The sequence below is a fragment of the Micropterus salmoides genome, unplaced genomic scaffold, assembly GCF_014851395.1.
Source record: "Micropterus salmoides isolate LMB-PRFRI ecotype aquatic unplaced genomic scaffold, ASM1485139v1 Ms_hic_scaffold_8, whole genome shotgun sequence".
Classification (NCBI taxonomy): domain Eukaryota; kingdom Metazoa; phylum Chordata; class Actinopteri; order Centrarchiformes; family Centrarchidae; genus Micropterus; species Micropterus salmoides.
In genome coordinates, this window is record NW_024044570.1 from 3,554,334 (window position 1) to 3,566,469 (window position 12,136).

Here is a 12,136-nt window from a genome sequence, read left to right on the forward strand (position 1 = left end):
CTTGAAAGGAAGATAAAGACGGAGGTGAACTGAAAAGGAGTGTTGTTGCAGAGTTTATCTCACATGATTTGTTTTATGTCTTTTATTTTCAGACGCTGTTCATTTATTTATAATTTAATATTTTGTAGTTTATGTGAATTTCTTTGTCCTTTGTGTAAAAGCGCTGAGAGGAGCGACCGTGAACATGTGCATGAGTTCGGACCTTTGCAGCCTTCAGCAGAATCTCTCTCTCTTGTTCGTCTTTCCTCTGTTTCTCCATTCGCTCCAGCTGCTCGAAGAAACGAAGCTGGGAGCGAACGTCTGAGGACTGTTCGTGGAGATCTTCATCCTGACGGAGAGGAGGAGGAGGAGGAGCAGAGAACAAAGATGAAGGACAGGAAAAGAAACAAAAAGCACATTTATATTTTAATCATTAACCATTTGGCGTTAACCAAACCCCTCTCTCACGTATACAGTTAGTGCAAAACTCGGCTTCTCGTCTTTTGACCAGAACTCGAAAGCATGAACACATCACACCAGTCCTGACTTTGCTACACTGGCTCCCGGTCAGTTTTAAAATACATTTTTAGATCCTATTGTTTGTTTTTAAGTCACTGACCTCTTACAAGTCTAAAGCCCCTGATCAACTTAGGCTGGTCTCTTGAAAAAAACAGGTTAAAACCAGGGGCGACTGCACTTTTTCAGCAGCAAACTGTGGAATGAGCTACCTCCTCGGTTTCCTTTCCTGATGAATGTAAAAGCGTAATGAAAGGCTGAACTTGCAGTCAACATGATTTATTGACCTGAAATTTAACAGCCAGTTTTAGCTTTTAGGAGATTCAGGCTTGTTGATTCATAATCATAAAGAAGCAGGTAATTCTGATCTGACCTGAGACAGAGAAACAACATATTAACAGTTCTTAGGTTTACATGAGCTGATTTCAAAATTTTACCACGATAAAATATTTCACCTCATGCAATATCGATTATTCTTATGTATTCTTATGTATAATGATTTGACATGTCAAATCATTATAAGGCAGAATTTTGCCCCTGAGTGAAAGTTGAAGAAACCAGATGGTTAATTGTGGTTTTAAACAAACACTTAATGCCAAACAGTGGATCCAGTGTTTCCCAGATGTTCATTTGTGACAGCCCGCCACAATATCAATGCTGACCGCCGCATATTGATTTTTTTTTACTAGGCCTATTTTAAATCGTATTTGATTGCAGAGCACTGAAGGGCATTCACGCAGCACATCCTCTCGCTCGTCCCTAGTTCGCTCGTCCCTCTCTCTCCCTCATAAACGCAGCTGCACAAATCTGTCCAACACAATGCTGTCGGACACCCAGCTTAAAAAAAAAAAAAATAGTTATTAGCAAGCATGTAAGGAGCCTAGCTGAGCTGTCGAGGTTAGCACGTTGTTTATAGCTGGTGCCACAGTTTCACTGTCATTCTGTGATCCCACAGAATGACAGTGAAACTGTGGAATATATGAAACATTTGTTATATTGTTAGGCTATTGAGGAAAATTATATTGAATAATTATCATTATTGTGTTATTGCGCAGCCCTGCTGGTACTTGGTACTGCTGGTACCTGCTGGCTCACGGCTGCATGAAAGGCACCGAGATTCTACCTGCTCCGTCTCCACCGACAGAGACTAGCAAACAGGCGAGAATGGGAATAGATCAGTGCCACATAGAGCCCCCGCTGTGCAAGAAAAGTCCCTGCACGCCAGTGGTGGCCCACTTCAAGCACTGCCCATTATCAAAATTGACACCACTTATCTGTGAAGCCGTACTCTACCGGTGGATTACATTCTGAAAAAAATGGCCTTGTTACGTTGGCAAAGGTCCAGACGATCCTACACAAATACAAAAAACGTCTCGCGCCTGAATTCCGGCACAGCGCCGGAGAACTGTAAGCCCTGTGTTAAAGAGAGTGAAACTCCCCCCCGAATTAACTAAAGTGGAAAAACTAGTAAAGTACCAGCTCAAAGAAAACTGTGTTTGTGGGTTAAACAGGGAATGAAACATCTGGTCTGTAACGATCCCTGCAGTGAAGGAGTGAGTTCTTGCCTTTCCCCCGTCTGTGCGGTGCTGAGCGACGGCTGAAACCTTCTCCAGCAGCGAGCGCAGTCTGGACTGGGTGGCGTGGGAGATGAAGTTCACCACCTCCAGCGGCACCTCGGTCACGCCCAGCTTCTTAGCTGAGGACGAGAGGAGGAGCAGCACGATCAGAAACACGGTTCCCTCCACATCACATCAGAGTACATTGACATGTATTTGTTGTGTACTTGTACACATTATCCAGGAAACTCACAGTCTACCTGCAGGTCTCTGCCCAGGTGAACTTCCTGTTAAAACACCTGAGGTCTGTGCTTAGTGCAGCCTCTCTTTATGATCGGTCAATCTGCTGATTATTGTCGACTCTAAAAGAGGCAAACTTTGATTTTGGGCTGTAAACGTACAACTTTTATTAACAGTCGGGCTTTTCTTTGCTTCAATCACTGAACTCAGCCGGGTTACATTTAGGCCAGGCCTTTAATTCCTTTCTGAAATCTGAAACATGAATTAGACTTTGGTGCTCGTTGTTTCTGTAAAATTAACTAAACAATATTGTGGAGAATCTAACGGCTCATGTCTGTACTGAAACAAGTTTAAACATTTATATTTGTCAGCATGATGTAAGCAGCTTAGAAGCAGCTGAAGCAGGCGACCCGGTGGGTTTTAAGAGGTTTAATACATCTACACACCAGGCCAGTAAGAGGGACGGGAGGCTGACTTAATTCAAGTTTTACAGTAAATAACACTGACTTGACTTGTGAAATCTGTCCATTCTAATTTTGCAGAGCACAGCGTGACATCTTTGAGTTTCCTGTTTCGTCCAAACAAGAGTCCAAAACCCAAAGACGAGCAGCACGTTCACCCACAACCCTCCCTGTTTCTCACAGTGTGCTTTATAAATAAACTTACTACTACTAATAATACTACCACCTCCTCTGGAGACCCGATATTTCTTCCTGATCTATAAAGACTCCTTAAACAACACCTTTCTTGTGCGATGGTTAAACTCACTCAGACGTTTTTACAGAGAGATCATCTGGCGTGTTTTGTTTTGGCGGTGGATGTTTCCTCTCTGAGCTCCTCCAGGCTACACGTTTGTCCTTGGACTAATTTTAGACTCAAACTGTCTGTGTGCTTTCACTAAAGTCTGCTCCAGGTCAGGAGGCGAGAGAGAACACCGCCATGTTCAAAAAGAACTGACAAGAAGAAACAGATCAAACCTCTCTGGGCCTCAGACCTCTCTCTCAGTAGGAGCAGTAGTACTCTTAGAGGCACAGAATACTATATAACAATACTGTGTGAGTATTTTCAGTATTTTTTTATCAATCAGGTTTTCTTGTGCACAAATTTCACAAGTTTCTTTTTTCTGTAGAGCTGATCAGAGCTGTGACAGCCAGCCAGGTGCCAGCCCGACAACTGACAGACAGAAAGGTGACAGCCCGACAACTGACAGACAGAAAGGTGCCAGCCAGACAACTGACAGACAGAAAGGTGACAGCCCGACAGATGACAGACAGGTGACAGCCCGACAGATGACAGACAGACAGGTGACAGCCCGACAACTGACAGCCAGAAAGGTGCCAGCCAGCCAGGTGACAGCCAGACAACCGACAGCTCGACAACTGACAGACAGAAAGGTGACAGCCCGACAACTGACAGACAGAAAGGTGCCAGCCAGCCAGGTGCCAGCCAGACAACTGACAGACAGAAAGGTGCCAGCCCGACAACTGACAGACAGAAAGGTGCCAGCCAGCCAGGTGACAGCCCGACAACTGACAGAAAGAAAGGTGCCAGCCCGACAACTGACAGAAAGAAAGGTGCCAGCCCGACAACTGACAGAAAGAAAGGTGACAGCCCGACAACTGACAGACAGACAGGTGACAGCCCGACAACTGACAGCCAGACAGGTGACAGCCCGACAACTGACAGCCAGACAACTGACAGCCAGCCAGGTGCCAGCCCGACAACTAACAGCCAGCCAGGTGCCAGCCCGACAACTGACAGCCCGACAACTGACAGACAGAAAGGTGCCAGCCCGACAACTGACAGAAAGAAAGGTGACAGCCCGACAACTGACAGACAGCCAGGTGCCAGCCCGACAACTGACAGCCAGAAAGGTGCCAGCCCGACAACTGACAGCCAGCCAGGTGACAGCCCGACAACTGACAGCCAGCCAGGTGACAGCCCGACAACTGACAGCCCGACAACTGACAGCCCGACAACTGACAGCCAGCCAGGTGCCAGCCAGACAACTGACAGACAGAAAGGTGCCAGCCCGACAACTGACAGACAGAAAGGTGCCAGCCCGACAACTGACAGACAGAAAGGTGCCAGCCCGACAACTGACAGACAGCCAGGTGCCAGCCCGACAACTGACAGACAGAAAGGTGCCAGCCCGACAACTGACAGCCAGCCAGGTGCCAGCCCGACAACTGACAGCCAGCCAGGTGCCAGCCCGACAACTGACAGCCAGCCAGGTGCCAGCCCGACAACTGACAGACAGAAAGGTGCCAGCCCGACAACTGACAGACAGAAAGGTGCCAGCCAGCCAGGTGACAGCCCGACAGATGACAGACAGAAAGGTGCCAGCCAGCCAGGTGACAGCTCGACAACTGACAGCCAGCCAGGTGACAGCCCGACAACTGACAGCCCGACAACTGACAGCCAGCCAGGTGCCAGCCCGACAACTGACAGACAGAAAGGTGCCAGCCCGACAACTGACAGACAGAAAGGTGCCAGCCCGACAACTGACAGACAGAAAGGTGCCAGCCAGCCAGGTGACAGCCCGACAGATGACAGACAGAAAGGTGCCAGCCAGCCAGGTGACAGCTCGACAACTGACAGCCAGCCAGGTGACAGCCCGACAACTGACAGACAGAAAGGTGCCAGCCAGCCAGGTGACAGCCCGACAGATGACAGACAGAAAGGTGCCAGCCAGCCAGGTGACAGCTCGACAACTGACAGACAGAAAGGTGACAGCCAGCCAGGTGACAGCTCGACAACTGACAGCCAGCCAGGTGACAGCCCGACAGCTGACAGACAGAAAGGTGCCAGCCAGCCAGGTGACAGCTCGACAACTGACAGACAGAAAGGTGACAGCCAGCCAGGTGACAGCCCGACAACTGACAGACAAAGGTGACAGCCAGCCAGGTGACAGCCCGACAGATGACAGACAGAAAGGTGCCAGCCAGCCAGGTGACAGCTCGACAACTGACAGACAGAAAGGTGACAGCCAGCCAGGTGACAGCTCGACAACTGACAGCCAGCCAGGTGACAGCCCGACAGCTGACAGACAGAAAGGTGCCAGCCAGCCAGGTGACAGCTCGACAACTGACAGACAGAAAGGTGACAGCCAGCCAGGTGACAGCCCGACAACTGACAGACAAAGGTGACAGCCAGCCAGGTGACAGCCCGACAGAAAGGTGACAGCCTGCCAACTGACAGCCAGCCAGGTGACAGCCAGACAACTGACAGACAGAAAGGTGCCAGCCAGCCAGGTGCCAGCCAGCCAACTGACAGACAGAAAGGTGCCAGCCCGACAACTGACAGCCAGCCAGGTGACAGCTCGACAACTGACAGCCAGCCAGGTGACAGCTCGACAACTGACAGACAGAAAGGTGACAGCCAGCCAGGTGACAGCCCGACAACTGACAGACAAAGGTGACAGCCAGCCAGGTGACAGCCCGACAGAAAGGTGACAGCCTGCCAACTGACAGCCAGCCAACTGACAGCCAGCCAGGTGACAGCCAGACAACTGACAGACAGACAACTGACAGACAGAAAGGTGCCAGCCAGACAACTGACAGACAGAAAGGTGCCAGCCAGACAACTGACAGACAGCCCGGCTGGCTGGCACCTGGCACAACTGACAGCCAGCCAGGTGCCAGCCAGACAACTGACAGACAGAAAGGTGCCAGCCAGCCAGGTGCCAGCCAGCCAACTGACAGCCAGAAAGGTGCCAGCCAGACAACTGACAGCCAGAAAGGTGCCAGCCCGACAGATGACAGCCAGCCAGGTGCCAGCCCGACAGATGACAGCCAGCCAGGTGCCAGCCCGACAGATGACAGCCAGCCAGGTGCCAGCCCGACAGATGACAGCCAGCCAGGTGCCAGCCAGACAACTGACAGCCAGAAAGGTGCCAGCCAGACAACTGACAGCCAGAAAGGTGCCAGCCAGACAACTGACAGCCAGAAAGGTGCCAGCCCGACAGATGACAGCCAGCCAGGTGCCAGCCCGACAGATGACAGCCAGCCAGGTGCCAGCCCGACAGATGACAGCCAGCCAGGTGCCAGCCCGACAACTGACAGACAGAAAGGTGCCAGCCCGACAACTGACAGACAGAAAGGTGCCAGCCCGACAGGTGACAGCCCGACAACTGACAGACAGACAGGTGACAGCCCGACAGATGACAGACAGAAAGGTGACAGCCCGACAACTGACAGACAGAAAGGTGACAGCCCGACAGGTGACAGACAGAAAGGTGACAGACAGAAAGGTGACAGCCCGACAGATGACAAACAGACAGGTGACAGCCCGACAGACAGACAGGTGACAGACAGAAAGGTGACAGCCCGACAGGTGACAAACAGACAGGTGACAGCCCGACAGACAGACAGGTGACAGACAGAAAGGCGACAGCCCGACAACTGACAGACAGACAGGTGACAGCCCGACAGGTGACAAACAGACAGGTGACAGCCCGACAGACAGACAGGTGACAGACAGAAAGGTGACAGCCCGACAGATGACAGACAGACAGGTGACAGACAGGTGACAGATAGACAGACAGAAAGGTGCCAGCCAGCCAGGTGCCAGCCAGACAACTGACAGACAGAAAGGTGCCAGCCCGACAGATGACAGACAGAAAGGTGACAGCCAGCCAGGTGACAGCTCGACAACTGACAGCCAGAAAGGTGACAGCTCGACAACTGACAGACAGAAAGGTGACAGCTCGACAACTGACAGCCAGCCAGGTGACAGCTCGACAACTGACAGCCAGCCAGGTGACAGCTCGACAACTGACAGACAGAAAGGTGACAGCCAGCCAGGTGACAGCCCGACAACTGACAGACAAAGGTGACAGCCAGCCAGGTGACAGCCCGACAGAAAGGTGACAGCCTGCCAACTGACAGCCAGCCAACTGACAGCCAGCCAGGTGACAGCCAGACAACTGACAGACAGACAACTGACAGACAGAAAGGTGCCAGCCAGCCAACTGACAGACAGAAAGGTGCCAGCCAGACAACTGACAGACAGCCCGGCTGGCTGGCACCTGGCACAACTGACAGCCAGCCAGGTGCCAGCCAGACAACTGACAGACAGAAAGGTGCCAGCCAGCCAGGTGCCAGCCAGCCAACTGACAGCCAGAAAGGTGCCAGCCAGACAACTGACAGCCAGAAAGGTGCCAGCCCGACAGATGACAGCCAGAAAGGTGCCAGCCCGACAGATGACAGCCAGCCAGGTGCCAGCCCGACAGATGACAGCCAGCCAGGTGCCAGCCAGACAACTGACAGCCAGAAAGGTGCCAGCCCGACAGATGACAGCCAGCCAGGTGCCAGCCCGACAGATGACAGCCAGCCAGGTGCCAGCCAGACAACTGACAGCCAGAAAGGTGCCAGCCAGACAACTGACAGCCAGAAAGGTGCCAGCCAGACAACTGACAGCCAGAAAGGTGCCAGCCCGACAGATGACAGCCAGCCAGGTGCCAGCCCGACAGATGACAGCCAGCCAGGTGCCAGCCCGACAACTGACAGACAGAAAGGTGCCAGCCCGACAACTGACAGACAGAAAGGTGCCAGCCAGCCAGGTGACAGCCCGACAACTGACAGACAGACAGGTGACAGCCCGACAGATGACAGACAGAAAGGTGACAGCCCGACAGATGACAGACAGAAAGGTGACAGCCCGACAACTGACAGACAGAAAGGTGACAGCCCGACAGGTGACAAACAGACAGGTGACAGCCCGACAGATGACAGACAGACAGGTGACAGCCCGACAGATGACAGCCAGCCAGGTGCCAGCCCGACAACTGACAGACAGAAAGGTGCCAGCCAGCCAGGTGACAGCCCGACAACTGACAGACAGACAGGTGACAGCCCGACAGATGACAGACAGAAAGGTGACAGCCCGACAACTGACAGACAGAAAGGTGACAGCCCGACAGGTGACAAACAGACAGGTGACAGCCCGACAGACAGACAGGTGACAGACAGACAGACAGGTGACAGACAGAAAGGTGACAGCCCGACAGGTGACAGACAGACAGGTGACAGCCCGACAGATGACAGACAGACAGGTGACAGACAACTGACAGACAGACAAGTGACAGACAGACAGACAGGTGACAGACAGGTGACAGACAGGTAAGAGTACCTGTGTCCAGGATGCGGCGGTGCAGCAGGCCAGTAGGCAGGAAGGACTCATCTTTACAGGATCGGATCTTTGTGCCGACCAGCTCTGAGCTGGTTGCTAGGATACGTGCGTTTTCCTCGTTAAGGTTGACGCCAGCCATGGACGCCACGTCATTGATGTCATCGTCGTCTCTGAGGCCGACAGAAGCAGAGCAGACGCGTTAGGCAGACTGTTGGCGCAACGTGAACAGCTACCTCTCCGGTTGCAGTCTAGCCAACCTGTCAGCAGCGGTAGTCCTTTGCCACACTCCCCGCCGCCTCCCCGACGCCTCCCAGCCACTTCTCCGCCGCCTCCCAGCCACTTTTCCGCTACCTCACTACCACCTCCCAGCCACTTTTCCGCTACCTCACTACCACCTCTCCGCCGCCACCTCACTACCACCTCCCAGCCACCTCTCCGCCGCCTCCCAGCCACTTTTCCGCTACCTCACTACCACCTCTCCGCCGCCTCCCAGCCACCTCTCCGCCGCCACCTCACTACCACCTCCCAGCCACCTCCCAGCCACCTCTCCGCCGCCACCTCACTACCACCTCTCCGCCGCCACCTCACTACCACCTCTCCGCCGCCTCCCAGCCACTTTTCCGCTACCTCACTACCACCTCCCAGCCACCTCTCCGCCGCCTCCCAGCCACCTCTCCGCCGCCACCTCACTACCACCTCCCAGCCACCTCCCAGCCACCTCTCCGCCGCCACCTCACTACCACCTCCCAGCCACCTCCCAGCCACCTCTCCGCCGCCACCTCACTACCACCTCCCAGCCACCTCTCCGCCGCCACCTCACTACCACCTCCCAGCCACCTCCCAGCCACTTTTCCGCTACCTCACTACCACCTCCCAGCCACCTCCCAGCCACTTTTCCGCTACCTCACTACCACCTCCCAGCCACCTCCCAGCCGCCTCCCAGCCACTTTTCCGCTACCTCACTACCACCTCCCAGCCACCTCCCAGCCACTTTTCCGCTACCTCACTACCACCTCCCAGCCACTTTTCCGCTACCTCACTACCACCTCCCAGCCACTTTTCCGCTACCTCACTACCACCTCTCCGCCGCCTCCCAGCCACTTTTCCGCTACCTCACTACCACCTCCCAGCCACCTCTCTGCCGCCTCCCAGCCACTTTTCCGCTACCTCACTACCACCTCCCAGCCACCTCTCTGCCGCCTCCCAGCCACTTTTCCGCTACCTCACTACCACCTCTCCGCCGCCTCCCAGCCACTTTTCCGCTACCTCACTACCACCTCCCCGCCGCCTCCCAGCCACTTTTCCGCTACCTCACTACCACCTCCCAGCCACCTCTCCGCCGCCTCCCAGCCACCTCTCCGCCGCCTCCCAGCCACCTCTCCGCCGCCACCTCACTACCACCTCCCAGCCACCTCCCAGCCACCTCTCCGCCGCCACCTCACTACCACCTCCCAGCCACCTCCCAGCCACCTCTCCGCCGCCACCTCACTACCACCTCCCAGCCACCTCTCCGCCGCCACCTCACTACCACCTCCCAGCCACCTCCCTGCCGCCTCCCAGCCACTTTTCCGCTACCTCACTACCACCTCCCAGCCACCTCTCCGCCGCCTCCCAGCCACTTTTCCGCTACCTCACTACCACCTCCCAGCCACCTCCCAGCCACTTTTCCGCTACCTCACTACCACCTCCCAGCCACTTTTCCGCTACCTCACTACCACCTCCCAGCCACTTTTCCGCTACCTCACTACCACCTCTCCGCCGCCTCCCAGCCACTTTTCCGCTACCTCACTACCACCTCCCAGCCACCTCTCTGCCGCCTCCCAGCCACTTTTCCGCTACCTCACTACCACCTCCCAGCCACCTCCCAGCCGCCTCCCAGCCACTTTTCCGCTACCTCACTACCACCTCCCAGCCACCTCTCTGCCGCCTCCCAGCCACTTTTCCGCTACCTCACTACCACCTCCCAGCCACCTCTCTGCCGCCTCCCAGCCACTTTTCCGCTACCTCACTACCACCTCTCCGCCGCCTCCCAGCCACTTTTCCGCTACCTCACTACCACCTCCCCGCCGCCTCCCAGCCACTTTTCCGCTACCTCACTACCACCTCCCAGCCACCTCTCCGCCGCCTCCCAGCCACCTCTCCGCCGCCTCCCAGCCACCTCTCCGCCGCCACCTCACTACCACCTCCCAGCCACCTCCCAGCCACCTCTCCGCCGCCACCTCACTACCACCTCCCAGCCACCTCTCCGCCGCCACCTCACTACCACCTCCCCGCCGCCTCCCAGCCACTTTTCCGCTACCTCACTACCACCTCCCAGCCACCTCTCCGCCGCCTCCCAGCCACCTCTCCGCCGCCACCTCACTACCACCTCCCAGCCACCTCTCCGCCGCCACCTCACTACCACCTCCCAGCCACCTCCCAGCCACCTCTCCGCCGCCACCTCACTACCACCTCCCAGCCACCTCTCCGCCGCCACCTCACTACCACCTCCCAGCCACCTCTCCGCCGCCTCCCAGCCACCTCTCCGCCGCCACCTCACTACCACCTCCCAGCCACCTCTCCGCCGCCTCCCACCCACCTCCCACCCACCTCTCCGCTACATCCCATCTACCTCACAGCTTCCTCCAAGTTACCTCCCACCCACCTCTCCGGTACCTCCCGGCTAACATACCACAACCTGACTGCAGCTGGATTACAGCAGCAGACATTTCTAATTACATTTTAGATCCTGCTGTGATCACAGGGATAAAAGGTGTTACTGTGTTCAGGTTTCAGTGAAACATCTTTCTGCTTTTCTTACATTTCATTCTGTCAATTAGTTACGGCAGCGACGTACCTCCTCTTCCTGTTTATATGGGTCTTTTTTTTGTTTCTATTATATCTCGTCTTAACGCCACTTCATGACGCGGCAATATGAACTGCCTTGTTGTTGAGAAAGGAACAAATAAACCTGCCATACCCATTAATAAAGTACTGATGAAAATAAAAGATGAATAAACTCCCAGTGATAGCCGTCCCTCGCCGTGTGGGACTGTGTGTCCTGATTATGACAAATATGGATGGAGCTTTTATCAGAACTGTATCCTTTATAGATCTGATATATCCCAGGATGCATCACTGAAGCCTCCAACAGTAACGAGTACATTAAGACAAATAAAGTCCTGAATGCATTTGATGTGGATAATCTAAGTTTGGATCAGAACTTGTAAGTGTGTGTGGACGGTCTGTCAGACACCAGTGTCTCTCAGCACCGTGTTCACAGGGTGCCCTCTCCTGGCTGATCTGTGAACTGCATGTAGTTTCAGTCTGGAGATCACTGACCGCGCTCCCTTTATCTGACCTGCTCCATCATTTTTTATTCCATCTTCATTTCTTTCCTCATTTTATTCTGTTTTAATAGATTTGAAATTAATATATATATAATATTTTGGTACTGGTCTCGTGCAAAACTCTTCAAATTATGTTTGAAAGGTGCAAAACAAATTCCTGCCAATGAGGTTATACTTTACCTGAATGTCCCGCCCCCCGGGTCACTCAGCTTCCTCTGATTGGCTTGGCCTGCCAGGTAAACAGGACTTTTGCTGATTATAGTGGGTGTGGGTCCCCTTACAAGTGTACCTGAAAAGAAAAACATCTTTCAGCACGTTTTCCCCCAACTCTGGAAAATTCCAAGTTAAAGAAAGTCCAATAATCTTTGCTGTGATGCCCAGAAG

The 12,136-nt window shown here is 54.2% G+C and overlaps 1 protein-coding gene across 2 annotated transcripts in view; it reads right to left on the reverse strand.

Annotated features, from left to right (window-relative positions):
- LOC119893165 (transcription initiation factor TFIID subunit 4-like) overlaps nucleotides 1-12,136 on the reverse strand; it is a 35,053-nt gene that overhangs the window by 14,340 nt on the left and 8,577 nt on the right. For both annotated transcript variants that reach the window (XM_038705138.1, XM_038705137.1), the window contains exons 9-12: nucleotides 11,933-12,041; nucleotides 8,424-8,593; nucleotides 2,061-2,191; nucleotides 203-328 (exon numbers count right to left, since the gene is read on the reverse strand). In XM_038705138.1, coding sequence (XP_038561066.1) covers nucleotides 203-328; nucleotides 2,061-2,191; nucleotides 8,424-8,593; nucleotides 11,933-12,041 — 536 coding nt within the window. The remainder of the gene's footprint in view (nucleotides 1-202; nucleotides 329-2,060; nucleotides 2,192-8,423; nucleotides 8,594-11,932; nucleotides 12,042-12,136) is intronic.